This window comes from Orbicella franksi, chromosome 7 (assembly GCF_964199315.1).
Source record: "Orbicella franksi chromosome 7, jaOrbFran1.1, whole genome shotgun sequence".
Lineage (NCBI taxonomy): Eukaryota > Metazoa > Cnidaria > Anthozoa > Scleractinia > Merulinidae > Orbicella > Orbicella franksi.
The window spans coordinates 11239253-11258247 of NC_138151.1; the positions used below are offsets into that span (position 1 = coordinate 11239253).

At 39.6% G+C, this 18995-nt stretch overlaps 1 protein-coding gene and 2 pseudogenes across 4 annotated transcripts in view; 2 read left to right on the plus strand and 1 right to left on the minus strand.

Moving 5' to 3' along the window:
• LOC145493964 (fibroblast growth factor receptor 1-like) overlaps positions 1-18995 on the plus strand; it is a 42422-nt gene that overhangs the window by 19943 nt on the left and 3484 nt on the right. For all 4 annotated transcript variants that reach the window (XM_081473458.1, XM_081473459.1, XM_081473460.1 and 1 more), the window contains 17 exons: positions 3304-3675; positions 5064-5318; positions 8779-9045; positions 9764-10051; positions 11891-12199; positions 12739-12996; positions 13528-13641; positions 14154-14172; positions 14725-14767; positions 15387-15642; positions 15995-16105; positions 16543-16733; positions 17206-17328; positions 17427-17497; positions 17737-17777; positions 18207-18303; positions 18833-18932. In XM_081473458.1, coding sequence (XP_081329584.1) covers positions 3304-3675; positions 5064-5318; positions 8779-9045; positions 9764-10051; positions 11891-12199; positions 12739-12996; positions 13528-13641; positions 14154-14172; positions 14725-14767; positions 15387-15642; positions 15995-16105; positions 16543-16733; positions 17206-17328; positions 17427-17497; positions 17737-17777; positions 18207-18303; positions 18833-18932 — 2915 coding nt within the window. The remainder of the gene's footprint in view (positions 1-3303; positions 3676-5063; positions 5319-8778; positions 9046-9763; positions 10052-11890; positions 12200-12738; positions 12997-13527; positions 13642-14153; positions 14173-14724; positions 14768-15386; positions 15643-15994; positions 16106-16542; positions 16734-17205; positions 17329-17426; positions 17498-17736; positions 17778-18206; positions 18304-18832; positions 18933-18995) is intronic.
• LOC145493965 (uncharacterized) lies at positions 2356-3110 on the minus strand (annotated as a pseudogene).
• LOC145492624 (uncharacterized) lies at positions 6781-7880 on the plus strand (annotated as a pseudogene).

The following is an 18995-nucleotide window of genomic DNA, read 5'->3' on the forward strand; positions in this document are numbered from 1 at the left end:
CGACTAGCGATATCGATTATTTCGGTGAGCCAAAGGAATATGTGAATCATACTTAGAGCGGTTTTCAATTGAGTGTCGAAAATAATCAGGCAATTGGTTTTGGTGACTAGTTGTATTGACAACACTCAATTGAAAACCGCCCTGGTAGATCTCTTGGCAGAAAGACATTTGTATTACAGTATACATGAGGCTCAAAACACACACGTGTCGATTGTTTCTGAAGTTCTCCATTGCTCTCTGTGTTTCTATCTGTATGATGTCAGTCATATCCGATCTGCCTGTTACTCCAATCGGTAGATCAACCCATATAACAAGAAAGTATTAATTGGGATCTTTTTATCCCTCATCGACTGAATTAACTTAATATTAACAACATCTGGTATACCAAGCGAAACTGGAGCCGACTGAATGACGTTAAGTTGCTTGTCTCTTATAGTCTCCTTATCAGATCATCACTGAAACACTCAGTATAGAATGTTTTAGTACGAGCAGGGCGTTCCATTTAAGATTGATTGTGGGCACTTATCGTTGCCGGAATCGTGTTTAATATGGTTCAGTAAGTTAGCTCGGTTGGAAAGTTAAGCACGACTTACTTGTTCATGCGAAGAGGTACCGAGTCTCTTGTGTTGGAACCTCAATGGGTTTTATTCTTCGAAGCATTGCCACTGGCAACACCTTATACTGATTCTTCAACAGATTTAATTTATAACTGATGGATACAAGCTCGAGGGTTTCCAGCTAAACACCTATATTATAGACATGTTTGGGCACAGCCGTCCCAGACTAACGATTCGAAGAATCGATCAAGTAATGATTAATGATTTATGTACGCGTATCGAGTGTGACGTGGCCACCTAAAGTGCGCGGTGTCGAGTTACACTGAGCATTGAGAAGTTGAGCGCTCTAATAAAAGGCATTGTATGGAGTTTAAAATAACGATGGATAAAAACGCGCAACGAGATAAAATGTTATTTTTAAAAGATAAAATAAAGAAAATATTCTGACCCTGCCTGATTTGAGTTGTCCATTTGGCAAATTTCATTGGTTTTGGGAGGATTTTGAGGTGTTTGTAGCAGCTTTCTGTGGCTGGTTTGCAGTGTCACGCCATCAAAAATAAAAATCGTAACCACTCAAAAGAGGCCGTTCTCTATCCGCTGGTCGATTTTCCCCTCCAATGCAAAGAAGGATAGTTCATTTCTCCCCTTTTCTGATTGGCTTGGAAAAATCTTCCTCTTTGCCTCTCCAATTTGAACGATTTTTGCCTTTTTCAACATCTAAGTCAATTTTCGACAGTTCTAAGTGGACTCTCCTAGAAGCTCGCGAGTCTCTTAAGCAAAGTAATGCAGTAGCGCAAAAGACACTCTTGCCCTGATCCATGACACCACCGCCATTCCACCTGTCGTGCTGAAAACTGATGGCGTGAATGTTGTTTGCTCTACTTCTAACACACGGCTGGCGTACTGGCGCTTCTTCTCTGTTTCGTGCTGCCTGTATATCTGATCGGGATCCAAATCTCTATAGGAGTCTGCATTCGGATGGCAAACTATGGCATCAAAGAAAGCCGACCTCTGCCTCACCCAGAATCCCCGAGCAACTTTATCCAGCCGGGCATCAGGGGTGGTGTTCGCTCCCCTATTCAACTCTTCTCCTGTGATGTCTTGCAAAACTGATTTGGTTTCGACACCATTGCATACCATGCGGAGCAGTTCCGCCTCCAAATCCCTCAGTTCATTATGGCGTTGGATGATAAATTCGCCCCGTTTGCATGTCATGGCGTGATCCACATTGAAGATGTCCCCGCACGCAAACACAAGCAGAGGGCGTATCAGGAACTTCCCAGTCGTACCTGAGTTTTGCAGCGTCTCAAAACTCACTCTAGTTTAAATCAAAATTCATATCTCTAATCGGCAAAACAGTAAGCCAACTAGAAGCACCTTTCTGAGTGGCAAGGTCGACAGCTCTAAAAGTTTTTTCCTGAAATCGAGCCGTTCACCTCATCAAGTTTTTGCTTCAGATACTGATTCTTCACTTGTCGCATCTCGCGTTGCACAGCGTGTACTTCGTTTTCCTCTTGTGGCTCAAGCGCCTCTGGTGGCTCAAGGCTTTTTCTCGGATTTGTTAAGCCCATGCCTCCCATTCTCACTGGCCGCGCCAGCAGCGCGCGTTCAGCTTGTGTACAATTGTGACCTGTAATGGACGGTATTAGGGCATCAGCTATTGCGCGCTCCAGAGGTGCAAGTAGATCTTCTCTATCAGGCAGAGTTCTCAGAAAGTACGTCCAGCAGTGTTTTAATCCAAAAGTGAACGCTGCGTAGCAAGCATGGGGCTGCGACGGAGCAAATTCAACCAATTTTGTCACCTACCCCACCGATTATTCTTCGACTTTACCATTAACGTAATGCTCAAGATAGGACCCGGAGCCCAGCGCCGCACCCAGATGCTTCCGTCCTTCTGTGGTGATGTTAACTGCTGTTTCTTCAAGGATGCTCCTAGCGGTCCCCTCCTTATCAGGCCTCGTAACAAGCAAGCGAGCATTTTCCATTTTCCAGTCCGGCTATCGTCAGCTCGTCCCACCACACCCTAATGTTCTGTAGTGATCCACACCCAGTCGCATCATCTGTAAACCAACATTGTTTGGCTTGACTCGCGGCCTGTAGACTGAAGGCATACATGCACATTGCTAAGGGATCGCCTTGCGTAGTACCCTCCGCAGAGCTCTTTACCCCCATTAAAAAATAGTCGTCCTGGTACTCGGTAGGTATTGATTGCAATTGCTGGACAAAGAACCCTGATGTTATGAAGGGCGCCGGCTCGGTTTAGTGTATTGAAGGCGTTTGACGCATCCACTAGCGGCACTGCATTGGTTTCCTCGTCCTGGAATAAACTGTTCATTGCGTGCACTGCTGCCTCACTCCCGGATTTGTGTCCAGCACAAACCTGAAGCGAGCCTCTCGACTCTTGTATATCTTGTTTCGTCACCTTTGTCACGCACTTTCTTTTTCTGAGTTTTGTTATCACTATCACTACCACCACCACCACTACCACCACCATTATCATTATCATTATCATTATCATTATCACTATCATTATCACTATCATTATCATTATCATTATCACTATCACTATCACTATCATTATCATTATCATTTTTGTTATCATCATTATCATCATTATTATCATTATTATTATTGTTGTTGTTGTTGTTCTTTTTTTAAATTTTCTGTGACAACGGTATTGCAATTACGTACGTGACTGTAGTTCATTTTGGGAAAATGACTTTGGGTCCGGTTTTATATTTTTCAGGAGGTCAGATTGCGTTTACCTCCAAGTATGGTGGAAACACTGTAACAGGTTTGGTTGGTTCCTCTGTTAGGTTTACTTGGAGCTTCACTGGTGATGTTAATTCAGTCGATTGGGGACTGAAGAAAGCTGGAGTGAATGCCATCGAGAATAACGGAGTATTGGTATCTCTAGACAAAAACGATTCAGTGCCAGTAACAGTCCCTTCAGCATACAGTGGACGTGTGAATGGAAGCGGTGACGCATCCTCTGGTCATGTCATCTTCACGCTAACCTCAATCAGAAGGAGTGATAAAGGATTTTATGGCTGTATAATAAAACCGACTGATGCTTTTGATCAGCAAATGTTTGACCCTGTTTACTTGGCAGTTAAAGGTGAATATGCTTTTGTTATAATGTTAGACACTAGCAGTGACCCGAGGTGGTCAAAATAGGGCGAGCTGCAAGTTAAAATATGCTGTGTCTTGCTCGACAGGGGGAGTGGGGCTGGGGAGGAGGAAGGGCGACGGGAAGGTGATGAAGGGAGACACGTGAAAAAACGATACCCTTCGAGATTTTGCTGACAAAGCTAACTAGGCTCCTGAATGCCTTCCCTAGATCTGCCTCTTAGTAACTTCATTAGCTCCACTTAATGAATCAAATACGACGCGGAGTTTCACTAGACGGTTTTCAACATAAACAAGAGAGTTGAAATTAGGACAAGCAGCGAAGCAGTTTTGCAAAATCGCAATGTGTCTTTCAAAAAATTGTAACTGAGATACTGTCTTAGTTATTAGATATATCCTCTCACTCGAAATTAAAAAATTGAGTAATCGAGTTTTATTGCAGTCTCATATCGGTCCGCAATCCGCACGCTAACGAAGTGCCAATGAAAGGAATTTATCAAGAAAACTGTCTTTCACCCCTTCATTGAGTGTATCAACGTGAACCGATATTGTAGCTAAGTCACTGAACGAAGAAAAAGAAGAGACTGCGATGTATTTCGAGTTTAAGTGATATGAAAAAAAAGGAAAACAATAGTGGTCCTTACATTAAGGACTTCTGTCTTTCAGTTGCCACCTAGATGTAATTTAGTTGACTTAAAGTTCATATTATTTTGAAATAAATAAGGCATTTTAAATTGCTCTCCATATCCAAAGAAAATAATGTGCCTAAGTTTTTACGCAAAAAATCCGCAGCTATGAGAATTTTGCAAACATTTTTCGAAAAATCTCATATTGTAACTGATAAATTCTGATAAAATTTGTTCAAAACGTGCTCGTTTTCGTTTCGGGACTTTAGTGGTGGCTTTACCAAACAGTCTAAAACAGGTGACTTTTTTCAGAATTTCCAAAGACCCTTGATACTTTCGCAATAGCGTCTTGTGCAAAGAGCTCATCACAATAACCGCGTCAAGACGAGTCCTCTCGTACCGCCTTCGAACTTTCTCATTATAAAGCCATTGCACCATCATGGATGCCGCATGCCACTCTTGGCATTCCGGAACGGGAATTTAATAAACCATATACAGTAGCGTTTCAATACCACTGACTGTAATATCGTAGAAGAGAACCTGGTAAAATAGCAGCAGGAAGTTACGGCCATATTAGGTGGTCTCAACACCCTTGAAGAAAATCCATTGCGCGACCAAGGCATGTACCAGAACCCCCAAAATCGTGACGCAAAATGTTCCTAAGTCAACCTCTACTATAGCGGCAAGCATGACTCAAAAACCTTTTTTGTTTGTTTGTTTGTTTGTTTGTTTTTTGGGGGTTTTTTTGTAGAGGCATCAAAGATAAGCTTCTCATCGGTACATTCAAGCTACAATGAGGGATCAGCGGTCAGTATCACATGTACGGCATCCGGGATACCAGACCCAGATGTACAATGGTACAGAAGTGGAACAGTAAAAAGTTCAGGGAAGAAAGCAGCGTTTCTGACGTTCAGTAGAATACACAGAACAGATGATGGACAGTACACTTGTAGAGCCACCAACTCAGCAGGAAATGATGAAAAGCATATAACACTTGTGGTTCACTGTAAGTAAAATTTATCTATTTCCTTCATTTATTGATAACAACAACATTTCACGGAAAATTACTACTGAGAAAATTAGTTAACTGATACTGAGAAATTAACCCTTCATTGCCCTGGCAAAGCCCTAACTATCGAAATGTCCGCTCACTAAATCGCTACGGCGGTTAATCTACCTTCATGAACCTCAATTTGATAAACAGCTAAGTAGTTTACTTGCCCTCAGATACAGTCCAACAGTTTCTTTAGAAACGATCGACATAACTTTATTCCTTTACACCATTACATTACTGTACATTGTGTGGTACAATACTGAATTAGTAAACAATTAGATATTTACTCCTCAGTTATTATAGTAGCACCAAAGTTTGCCTTGGCTATAACCTGCTGACCAAACATTTTAGAGGTAATACATCAAACACGAAAGACCGTGTTTGACCACATTTCCAAACACCGAGAAGAGAATTGAAAATAAGACGCTCAGCGGAGTATTTTTGACCAACCTCGAGATGTTTGGAAATGTGGTCAAACACTGTCTTGAGTGCTTGATATATCCTCTCACTCGAAAATAAAACTAAGGAAAAAACGGAGAAACAAAAGCGTAAAATTCTATGCTAAATCTGATCTTGAAAGATCAGACATCCCAACACCGACACGGTAATGATATCCTTTGTTTTAACTTGATGAATTATTAATGATTTTAAGAAGTTCCCTTAAATCCAATTCTTACTATTCTTCGATAATCGTTTGTACCGTGTGCAAATTTCCAAGCAGTTGTTTTAGTATTCGCTCTTACTATAAACTTCTTCCTATGTACTGTTCTTATTGTCTTTATAGAGTCATCACTTAATGCTAACGTGATACGTTAAATGTTTATCCTCCGTTGTCTGACTTTTTGTACCAAAGCATAACTTTTCATCTCAAGTCTGGACGAACTACTGTCAAACCTGTATGAAGAGGACATCCTCGAGAAATGCTCTAGAGTGCGCTTAATAAAGGGAATCTGTTGAAAACAGGCTCCCACGGATCACGTTTTATTACATGTACGTGTCACATACAAAGCAACGACTGAGTAATACTTCTGAGGAGACACTCCTAACCACGTGTACGTCAAAGTGTTTGTGCTTATTCGATTTCTTTAATGTGAAATTTGGTCAATGTTTTTTACTTGCCCTGCTCCGAGGGTTTTTCTCCGCGTCTCCGGTTTTCCTCATTCTACAATAACCAACATCGTATCTCCAAATTTCAATTCCACCAGAATGGGGGAGCTGCATGAAAACCAGCAAAGGCTGATGTGGCCTCTTCTCTAAGTAGTGTAAATTTATTTATTTGTTTATTTATTTATTTATTTATTTTATTCACTCTAGTTGCGTAAATTATACCCCCAATTCGTCCACGTGATCTAACAAGGACAACAAGGAACACGACATAAATAATGATTATTATACATTGGTGTAACCAGCTCGATTTTGATTGGCTATAAGCACGCAGTTAATTCTTGCTTGCTCTGCTTCTCTTTCGTCATACCTACAGACAATAGATTTTATATATGTAGAAGGGACGTCATACCTACAGACATAGAGGATATTACATGCCCGCGCGTGGATACGAATTTTATCTTCGAGTGTTCAACTCGATATCTCACAAGTGAGAGCAGCAACATATCTAAGTTCAGTTTAAGCGATTATCATGTTAGTAACCATGGCGACACCAATATCCTCAAACGTGAAAGATAAAAGAAGTATCTTTACTGCGCGCGATGAAGATATGATTTTTTAGTAAAAGGAGAAATCCTGGTTTTACACTAGTGTTTACATAATAAAATAGTTTTATGCATGCAGAAGTGACGTCACCTAGCACGCAAACCAGCAGTTTGATCAGTTTTGTCATGGCGGAGTCGAAAGCAAGGTTTGCCACACTATCAGAAGAAGATTTAAACCTCCTTTTTGATGATAAAGATGCAAACAGCACCAAAGGGGCCAAAAAGTCAGCACTGAAAGTTTTTCATCAGTATTTGAAGGAAAAGGAACCAGATGAACCTCAAACGAAAGATACGCTTGCGAACGTGCCAAAGCTGTTCTATGCAGAAGCTCTAAAAGCGGATGACACTTCTTATTCAAAGAGTACGCTAAACAGCCTCAGTTTTGGATTAAATCGGCATTTCAAAGCTACTCGTGGTTTTGACATCATCAATGATTCAGAGTTTGCTGACACAAACAAAGTGTTTAGCGCGAAGTGTGTGGACCTGAAGCGACAAGGGCTGGCAACAGTTGAACACAAGCAACCGATATGCGAAGAAGACCTGAAAAAATTGTACGAAAGCACTGCCTAGAAAAGCTTCAAAACAAAGCTTTGTTTTTTGAAGTAATGCTGTGCTTTTGTCGCCGAGGAAGGCAAAATCTCCGTCAACTCGAAAAGACTGAATTTTTGTTCAACAAGGACAGCACCGGAGCACGCTACGTCAGCAAAGCAACGGATGAATTAACAAAAAACCGCCGGGAAGATGACGAAGGTTAGGTTTGATGTATGAAAAACATGGTCCAAATTGTCCTTCGACCTGTATCTAAGTCCGAGGATGTTTGGTACGACAACATGGTGGTCGGAGAGCGTACAGATGACACAAACTTTGGCCTTGATAATTATCGCTATCATGCTCAACCTCATCCAATAATTGTTAATTAACACTCCTTGAATGGCTGTGAGTTTGTTCCCCCTTTTCCGCTAACGAAATTTCTGTTAAAGAACGTCTTACAATTAAACACTTTCCTGTTATGCACCCATCCTATTTATTGTCTAATCGTATCTGTAACAAAATTTTCGATCGTGATTGGTTCTCCGCACGCCTATTTGTAATGGTAATAGGGCTGAGTGCATAGTAACAACAAGCATGTTTCATAATCATGGATTGTATGGCTTAGAGAAGGAAAAAAATCTATTTTACCATGAATTGATGGTAGAGTTGTGATGATTTTTTAGTTTTAAACTTCAGTAAGTCCGTCTCCTTCGAAATATTTACTGGGACTAACCACTGTGCTAGATCTATGGGAGACTCGCTATGAGCAAGGCGATACAGCTAGGGTTTTTTTAAGGTACTTGTTAATTTATTATTATGATTATGATTATTATTATTATTATTATTATTATTATTATTATTATTTGCAAGACACATAATTTCTTGCATTATTTACAATACGGTACTCTATTTTGCTACTTTCTCTACAACACATACTCTAATGTTAGAAACAATACTAAGAGATGAAGAGAAGAGATATTACATCAGCAAGGTTCTTATGCGATAATTTTCTGCCAGGTTCAATTTAGATGATTGATTGTGAAAACTTCAATATTGTATCGGGACAGAGACTATTATTGATGATTTGTAAGGGTAATTGGACCGAGTGAGGTACAATTCAGGGAGTAATCCCGCGAGTAATTTCAAAATCGGATGTTATTGTAATTTTTCAGACCCGCCCACCATAAAACAAGCCGCAGCATCAGCTGATAAGTCTTGGATTGGTCAAACAGTGACGTTGAAGTGTGTGTCAGATGGTGTTCCTACGCCAACACTCACCTGGTACAAACCTGATGGAAGTCCAATAAACAGCGTCACAGCTACACAGAACACAGTAAATGTGAAGATGAGCGTGGATCCTGATTTTGGTGGTTTCAAGTGCAATGCTGACAATGGACTCACTCCTGCTGATTTCGAGATGGTGAAATTAGAACAGATAAGTAGGTCCTCTTTGTCGTAAATTTAAAATGATGTATTTTGTGCTAACTTTTCATTTCTTTTTTAAGAAAGGCAGTTGTCAAGTAAACTGTGACTTATGGTTTTTCTTTCTATAGGAATCACTCGGTTAAAGTTCATCATCAACTCAACAGAAAGCTTTACGTACATACATACAAACATATATCACCTTTATTTCACCTCGGATTTACAAGAGTAGCTGTATAGCTAATTTCTCCAAGAAAATAATAAATAAAGGAATAAATAAATAAATAAAACAGTATTGATAATAAAAATAAAAATAAAATCGCATATTATATACAGTACAATAAACTACTATTTACATATTAAGTAAATATGTACATAAGTAAATATGTTTGCTTTTAAAACCAGGTGAACAGTTAACCCTTAATAAATGAATATCATCTGTTTTACTACGACTTGACAGTACTAGGGTTAGTATTTTCAGGACGTAGTTTAAAAATATAACGTATTTAGCGTATTGACGTTTGCTGGAGAAGTTAATAAGGTACTTATCAGGTATGCAGGCCATGGTGTCCAAACTTTTTCAGCTCTAAGATCATGCATATTATGATTTAGAAAGGATTTCAATGACACTCGATAACCGGAGGAAGCGAATGAAACATTTTATTGTTAATAGGTGTTGAATTATTTTAAAAGTACATTATACATCCAAAGGCTTTTTTGTTGTTGTTCTCCTAGAGAAGCCGGGCTCCCCAACCATCGCACAGTTATACATTCAATCCACTTCACTAACAGTAAAATGGACTGCACCAGCTGATGATGGAGGAATTCCTATCACAGCGTACCGAGCGGTGATACTAAAGGGTAGCACTGAGATAAAGAATGAGAATATTACTAACCCTGGTACAACAAGTTGGGCTGTGAGAGGTCTGGAGATATATACCAACTACATGTTGAAGATACTTGCTAGGAATGCTGTGTTTGAGGGAACTGCTGTGGAAAAGGCGATAAAGACTAAGTATGAAGGTAAAAATTGTGATATCTTGTCCCTTGACATAAGTGAAATTTGTTACGACAGTACAGACGATGGCTTGTTTTCTCACGCGCGAATTACAACCGTTACTGTGAATGTGCGATTTTTTTGATAGCCTCGCAAATAGAGCAAACTGTGCGGAAGTTTTAGCGCTTGAGATAACCAGCGATCGATCGCATATCGCCATAACAAATCTCAATCAAACCAAAAGTCTGTGCATGTGCGGTAACACCACAATTAACAGCCGTTCGAGTTAATAACGTGAGGATGATTTAGTGGAAATTTAAATTTCTTTTTCGATAATGATAACTGATTGTGGTGTTCTGGTTATCCAAGGAGTCCCAGTTTGCTGAAGAGATAGGTAGACGACAATAAAAACAAATCGTTGGGATAAATGGCCTCGAATGTGACGAGTTTAACTGAAACTAATGTTACAAACAAAGATTAAAATCTCTTCAGAAAAGATGGGGTTAAAACTTTCGCCACAAGCCACAACAATGTGGCAACCCCACCAAGACGCCGGCGGAACTCTCGAAAGAAAAGGCACACTGAGCAGTGGCGCCACAGCCCCTGACTGAACAGCGTCACTGAACGAAAATTACAAGTTATGTCTCTTAAAGGCGAGTAACAGATTATGCTCGTGACTATCACTAATGGAAAACTGACGTGCATATCAGGTCTCAAAAGATTACATTACGAAAGCTTGGATACCGTAAATCCTCGAATTAGCGCCCGTGGCGCTTATTTCAAATTTAGGACAAGACAGAGGGCGCTTATTCGAGGGGGGCGCTTATTCGAGGGGGGCGCTTATTCGAGGGGGGCGCTTATTCGAGGGTGCGCTTATTTAATTTTTCCTAAATCGTGGCCGGACCTGATCATTTTTTGAATACATCATCTACGCGTAAACACCAACACCGTTAGTACTTAACGTGTTCAACGTGTCCACTAAACGTGTTCACAAACTGAAACAATGTACAAATCTAATACTACACGACGAAAACTATACATCCTTTGTTGTCTCATTACTCGTCCACAAAATGGGGGGGAGGGGAGGGGGGCGCTTATTCGAGCTGGGGGGGGGCCTAATTCGAGGATTAATAGCCCGGAAACAGCCCTTGTCTGACACAACCGGGCGACAGTATAGCCCAACATAAGTCTTACTACAAAGACATGACGCAGTTCTTATACCAAGGAGATCTGGTTAATACAAACTTTAGCAATGCTCTAATAAAGTATTCCCACAAAGTTAGAGGGTAAATAAACGGCAATGAAGAAGCAGTCCAATATCTGACCTTCTACATTGACCCGACTAACACTATAAACAATCGTGACACTAACTACGCGAACGGACTGCGACAATAGGGCGTAGACTTGCGATATGCTAAAGAGTAACTTATTACACTAGGAGGCGATCAAAGGTCCATACGCTAATTGTAAAACGAACGGCTAAAAAAACCAAGCACTGTGCTGAACAGATACGCTAAAAGGAAGTCAGCCAATGAAGAAACAGTCCAATACCTGACCCTCCACACTGACTAGACTGCTGTTAAACAATAAATAACTATAAAACCGATGGTTTAGTCCCGAAGGCTACCGAGCAGGGACAAGTTTGCGTTCAAAGGTAGTCAATTTGCTGTGTGAGAACAAAACAGCCAGCCATCTATCGTCTATCATCATAACAAATCTCGATCAATTCAAAACTCTGTGCATACTCAGTAACACCAAAATTCACATCCATTCGATTTAATAACGGAAGAACGATTTTTCAGAGAGGAAAATTTAAATTTATTTTTTGATAATGGTAACTGATAGTGGTATTTTGGTTTCCCAAGGAGTCCCAGCGTCAGCGACAATTAACGATCTGCCAAATGAAGTAACAGATAATACTATCACTCTGAAGTGGAACGAACCGCAAAATAATGGAAGAGTAATCACACAGTACACTGTGTACCAAAGAATAGTGACTGATGGTAAGCCAGGAGAGTGGATCAAGCTAACGACAATTACAGATGTCTCAGTGAGGGAATTACAAGTTGAATTGAAGAAAGGCGAGGTGAATGAATTTGTAGTTACTGCAACAAACGAATTTGGTGAGAGTTTAATAGAAGATGGAAAGATTACGAGAGTCAAGGCAATCGGAGGTAAGTTCTATATTAAACTAAACTGTCTATTTGTCAATGAAATTCCAGAATTGCTGGGCTTAAAACGTCGCTGAAAGACCAGGAATTTTTAGTTCATTAGTTCTGATGTATCAATAAACATGTAGGTTGCGGCCATTCAAACACTAAGGGCTCATTTTCGAGAATTGTTACGCGCTCCTGAACCTAATGTTTCTTCCGAATAGTTCATACAACAGTGATTGCCCCTATTATATGTGTTGGCACAAGGATTTGGGCTTTCAGATTTGCCGAGAACATTTTGGACAGAAACAATCCTTTCTTCAAACACAATTTGGTTTAAAGCAATAGATTTGCTTGTGGGGTCATGTATCTAGCTAAAAGTTTAAGAAAAACAGCAAAATGTACAGTAATAATTTAACTTTATGTTGTCAAATAACTTTATTTTGTTAAACAATAGCTTACGATAAGCCTCATTGAGCTCTTAATGGAAGTCCCGGATTTAATGGATAGTTCTGGCTGACCAATACCTTTGTCTTCATATTTCGTTCGTTCGTATATAGTGTCACCGACAATAACCAAGAAAAGTAAAAGTAAAGTAATTGTTGTCGAGGAAAACGTACTGTACTTGGTGTGCCAAACCGAGGGTTATCCCACACCCAGTGTTACTTGGAGGAAAAATGGCAAGGTGCTTCAAACAAACATCAGTAAAACCGACTTCATCATTGACGACACCAGTGAAAAAGACGCTGGAAAATATGAATGTGAAGCATCTAACTCTGTAGGTACAGTGAGTTACACTGTGGAAGTTACAATCAAAGGTAAATTGTTCTCGAGCACGTTTCAATGCAATATTGAGCGCAATGTGGAGAAGGAACCTCCATACATTTTTTGAGCCATAAACCATGCGGAATTGCTAAAAGCAGCAAGAAATTAGTAATCATTTATCTATATATCTATCAATCCATCCATCCATCCGTCCGTCCGTCAGTCCTTCCCTCCGTTTGTCTGTCCTTCCGTCTGTTCTTAATTATTAAATGTGAAGGAACAATTAGTTACAATTGTAGGAATAATTAGTCACAACTGGAAGTTACATTCAAAAACAAAATAGCTAGATCAAAAAAGGATTGCTTTCTAGCACGTTTCATAGTAGCGAACAAAATAAATTGTTTGAAAGAGATAAGCAAAAGGACTCTTGCATCGTTTTGTACAGTCATGATAAAACTGCGGAATTTGTAAGAACAGTCTCTAGGAAGCGGTAATCAGTACAAATTAGAAACTATCAACAACTCATCAACTTCTTTAATTCGTGATAAACAATCTTATATTTTTCTGTCTACTGTATCTTGTAGGTTCGTCGTGTAACGAGACAACCCTTCACATTATTTATATCATTGTCATCCTCGTGTTGTTGATTATTATTCTTATTCTGATTATCGTCCAACGGAGACAGCGCAATGGTGCGGGTAAGTTACCTTTTGCTTAGGAGTTGCATATTCTAATTTTCCGCGTATATTTAGATCAGATGTGATCTATCATTTTTTTGTTTTCTAAAGTAGATGAATTCAAATGAATTCTCTGTTCACCCTAAAAACATCAAACTTGGTCAAATGACCAATTCCAACGTGAGCTTTCATATGGTGGTGTCTGTTTCACGATTGGAAATTTGAACCAAACCCCGGTTACCAGTGTACATTTTCGAAATGGCCAATATCAATCATCAACTGGTCTGCATTTATAAAACTTGACCATATATCCCTTGCGATATAATTGGTCGGAGCTCCATGCATGCATACGCGGTTATCGAGTATTGTTGCATTATTTAATTATCAAATGCAAAATGATCTCTTCCTGAATACACTGGAGAAATCTTCAGAGAATTAGAATCAGCCAAACGTTCCTTCGTGATTGCGCCAGGCCATGAATTTTACTGTAAAAAAAAAAAATGCTTACCGATATTTTTTTGTTCTCATTTCAGTGACCTCAAATACAAATAGGTGAGTTTCCCTCAGCCATTACAAAAACAAATCATTTTTTACAGAGATCTTGCTGTTAGTTATGACGCCTATAGAACTCACCTTACACGGTTCAATCACCATGTGATTTTCCCAGGAAACGCAAAAAAACCTCCCCAGTAGCATTGAATCATTTAAAACACCGTAAGATAAGGCCTACAATGCACTTTGTATTTAAGCTCAGCTTGTGTGGATATTTAATCTTTGCTTCTTACAGACTATCTACATGTATTTGCATGTAAACGGCGATAGTCGATAATCGTTGTCCCTGTTAAAGTTGGAAATAAGCAGAGATAGACATTAAGAATGGTTACTAAGAAATACATTGGTTAACGAAGAAGAAATGCAGTTTGAATGTAAAGACCTTGCAAACACGTTGATTAGTTTGGTAGCTCCGGTTTTTGTTTTTTGTTTTTCTGTTTTTTGTCATTTCAGTTTTTAGCATAGCTCTTTATCAGTCTATGTTTCAAGCAACATAACCAAAGTGTTCTGTAGAACATTCCAAGTATTGAAACAAGCGTTGATTTATTTCAGGAGAAAAAAATGTGCAGAGTGTGGCGGAGAGTTTGTTGTCCTGGTAAGTAAATTAAGAAGGTATATAAGTAAAAGACATGCGAAAATAATGGTAAACATCACAGGTGAAGAGATAGATATAATTACAAGTTAAAACTAAGAACTAAGACTACATCGTTTATCGTATGACTGAGAAAATAACTCCATTGTGATTGGCTGAGAGCAGGCCAATTGATCGTTAATTCTTAATTTCCACGGCAGTGCAAATTAACCCGCACGCCTTCGCAACTTTGGAAATTCTTTTGGAAATTCTTTTGGAAATTCTTTTGGAAATTCTTTCAAATTACACTCAACTAAAGGCTCGTGCAATTTTCAGATATTTTTCAAATACCTCTCGCATTGTAAATACGTAACAGCACTCGCATTCATTCAATTACCACTACAAATTTTCTGCACAAAAAAATAATAATATTACAAATGCAGTTCAAAATTTGAAAAAGTAGTTCATGATACTATGTATTTTTTCAAAGTTTCAGTACTTGCTTTATTCAACAGTGCGTTAGAAGATTGAGAAGAAAATGTTGTTCGACAGTAATTCATGATCAAAACCAGCACAATAATAAACTCTGCAAAGTTTCACGTATTTATTGCCAATACCTATGCCTTATACCATTCCTTACCAGAATCCTCTAGCTGTGAAACCTGACCAACAGTCCTCTAGAAACAAAGCGTCTGGTGACTCCGCAACCTATGCAGCTCCAACCAGTGGAGACTACATGCCTGTTCACCCTTCGGGACGAACCTGGGAAATTAACCGAGAACAGGTCAAGATAACTAAAGTTGTCGGTAAAGGAGCTTTTTCTCGAGTTGCCAAAGCAACAGCGTGGAATGTAAGCGGCAACGAGGAGCACACAACCGTTGCTGTCAAAATGTTAAAAGGTACGATTAGAAATTATGAACTATCGAAGTGCTTGATCTAAGACTAAAGATGATGTTACTCAAGCCAATTTTTAATCCATGTCACTCGAGACAACTTTCGATGCAACTTTGTCGCGGTAGCAGCGGTATGTTACACGAGGGATTTTTAATGCAACATGCAAACATCTCACAACAATGTTGCAAGTTTTTGAATCGCTTTCAAAAACCTGTCAAAAGTCGCCCTGTGCGCCATAATACACGACATAGATTTTTAACGCAACATTGTTGCGTTAAAAATCGGCGTTTAATATCGGTTCGTGCAAAATCACCTTAAAACAAGATCACTTGTCGATATTTTTGTGGTTTTTTGTAGCGAATGCCCCAGAATCAGACAGAAGGGCCTTGCTGTCAGAACTTGAATTGATGAAAAAGCTGAAACCTCATCCTCACGTGATCAAGTTGATGGGATGTGTTACTGTATCTGGTAAAAGAAATACGGATTAGATATAACTGATATCGCACGTATACACCCAGCAGTAAGTCTAATGGCCAGAACACAGTGGCTGGTAATCGAGCCTACCAAAACTTTAGTCATCGACGTAGCCGTTACCAGAACCTTGGCCAGAAACGAAGTGAAACTTCTAACGCAAGCTGACGATATTTTATTGTCTTACGAAGGCAGCTGAATGACAAACAGGCAATTGTAAGAATATAATAAGCCATTATCATCATGTTTTCTTCGATTTCAGTAGAATTACGTCATCCATATCTCTCAGGTATTTCAATCATGGAAATTATGGCTACCAGAACTCAAAGCAGCTTCCATTGCATCTGTTTCTCCACATCCCCCTTGCTAAGCTTTTCAGTGTTTGCTAAAATTTTTTTCTTTTTAATTTCTGTTTCTTTTCCATATTTCCACAGATCCACTTCTTGTCCTTATTGAATATGTGCCTTACGGTGACCTGCGGGGATACTTGAGGAAGAGTCGGGGGCTCAACGACACGTACTTTAAAGATCCGGATGTGAAACCGCAAACCAGTCTGACATCGGAACAGTTAATGAGGTTCGCTTGGCAAGTTGCTGATGGAATGCTTTATTTGTCCTCAAGAAAGGTTTGGTTGCTATGCGATATTTTCAACTTTATTGTTCATCTAGTTAATTCTTTCTCTTTCTCATGGTTAGTGCGTTCGCCTCCGGATCGAACGGTCCGTTTTGAGCCCTGGCCGGGGACATTGGGTTGTCTTCTTGGCAAGACACTTTGCTCTCACAACGCCTCTCTTCACCCAGGTGTATAAATAGGTTTCGGCGAATTTAATGCTGGGCGTAACCCTGCGATGAACTAGCATCCCATCCAGGAGGGAGTAGAACTACTCCTAGTCGCTTCATGCTGCTGAAACCGGAGATAAGCATCAGCCTGATGGGTCACTCGTCTCGTATGCAGACTTAACCTTATTGTTTCACTACGTTTCCCTGAAGCCTTTCGAGTTTCCTTCATTCACTGAAGGGGATTGTGTGGTCTGTTTTTCCGGTAATAGCAGGTAATAGCAAAGAAGTAGGGCAGCGGTAAGCATAACTTTCTTTCAGATAATCCATCGTGACTTGGCGGCCAGAAATGTCCTTGTCGGTGAAGGAGAGAAATGTAAGGTGACAGATTTTGGGATGGCGACGAATGTTCAGCAGGATGATATCTGCACCAAACAAAGTCGGGTGAGAGTTTTCACGAATTACACTGTCGTTCCGCCACATGTCTAAAATAGAATTATGTAATTTCTTTCTATTGCTCTTATTTTTTTTTTCTTGAACAGGGTCGTCTGCCCGTTAAGTGGACTGCTTATGAAGCTTTGTTACATGGAACATACACAACACAAAGTGACGTGTGAGTATTAGTGGTGTACAAAGTCCTGGGTTAGTAGGAGTTCAAAGGTATTTTATCACTTATTGTAGAGTTGTTATATAAAAAAGTGAAGTCATGACGGTACTTTGACGGAAATCTCACGCTTGCTTGATTAGAACTAAGTTGTAAAAAAAGTACTTACGACGTCAACTTCAATAATATTTATTAGTATCTGTTCCTCGCGTATCGTAACTTTATATAACGAACCTCTTTTCTCGCAGCTGGAGCTATGGTGTTCTGCTATACGAGATCCTCACTGTAGGTAAGGTGTTTAATAAAATATTTTCATTTCTTTTTACGTTTGGAGCTAAATCCAAAAACAAATTTAGAATGCTAAGTGGAAGATTGCGTCACGTGATGTGATTACACTAATCGTGTCTAAGGAAACAACGTGGTAAATTTTGATGTCCGCTCGCACAACCCAAGGTGTAACTGTTGGTAAACATACAGTCTCAGCCGTACCTTGTATCGTCAATCACAGTAATCAATAATGGAATTGCGAGGCTGAGTATTCTAGGAAAGAGTATGCAAAGACTATCCCTTGTCAGGAAACGGAGGATGAGTATAGGTTCAAAAAATAGCGGTTACAGTGTACATGCAAACATCCAACACACATCAGTTTTCCTCTAAAATGAAGTATTTTATTTCAATGTTATGCATGTTAGAAACATCACGTTGTCTCATCTACTAGGTGGATCTCCGTATCCGGGAATTAACGCTCGGCAAATCGCCAGGAAACTACAAGATGGATTCAGAATGCCAAAACCAAAACATCTGGATAACAAACTGTAAATAAATAAATAAATAAATAAATTTATTTCGTCTCTCATAATTTTAGTGTGTAGTATCAATGTATACTGTTAAGAGAACTGCTATATTTTAAGCGAGCCAACAGAGTGAGAGTTCCATTATTGTTTACTGCCTCCTTCGATCGTTGTTAGCATCGCCTAAGTGATACCTCAAAGTGCCCGAATGGTCTAGTCCTATGGTCCTATACCACACGTGTAGCGCAGTTATGGTAGAAACAGCTACTCAGTTACTTCGGGCAAGATTGGTCGTGATGACGAATCACCCAAAGTCATGCTGATAAAGAAACTTTTTTGCTGGGTCAATATTTGATCATTTCTATTTTTAAGTTGATGTCTAGATGCCAAGAACTGACTATTTCTGTACTTAACGTCACCACTGCATTGCTATGGCAACTCACGTGTCCGTTCACCAAAAGTCCATGAAGTATCAACCGTTTAATTTCAAGATGAAATGCTCTTTCGAAACCTCTAATACTATGTAAACCTTTTTTCCCTCGTTATTTATTAGATACCAGATTATGCTCAAGTGTTGGGAAGAAAACCCAAGTGCTCGACCAACCTTTGCCAAGCTTAAAGACACAATGAAAGAAATGGAGAGAAACCACAGGGTAATGCATCTGGAGCTACAAGCCTAGAAAAGAGGGCCCGAAAATTGTTATTTTCTTTTACTC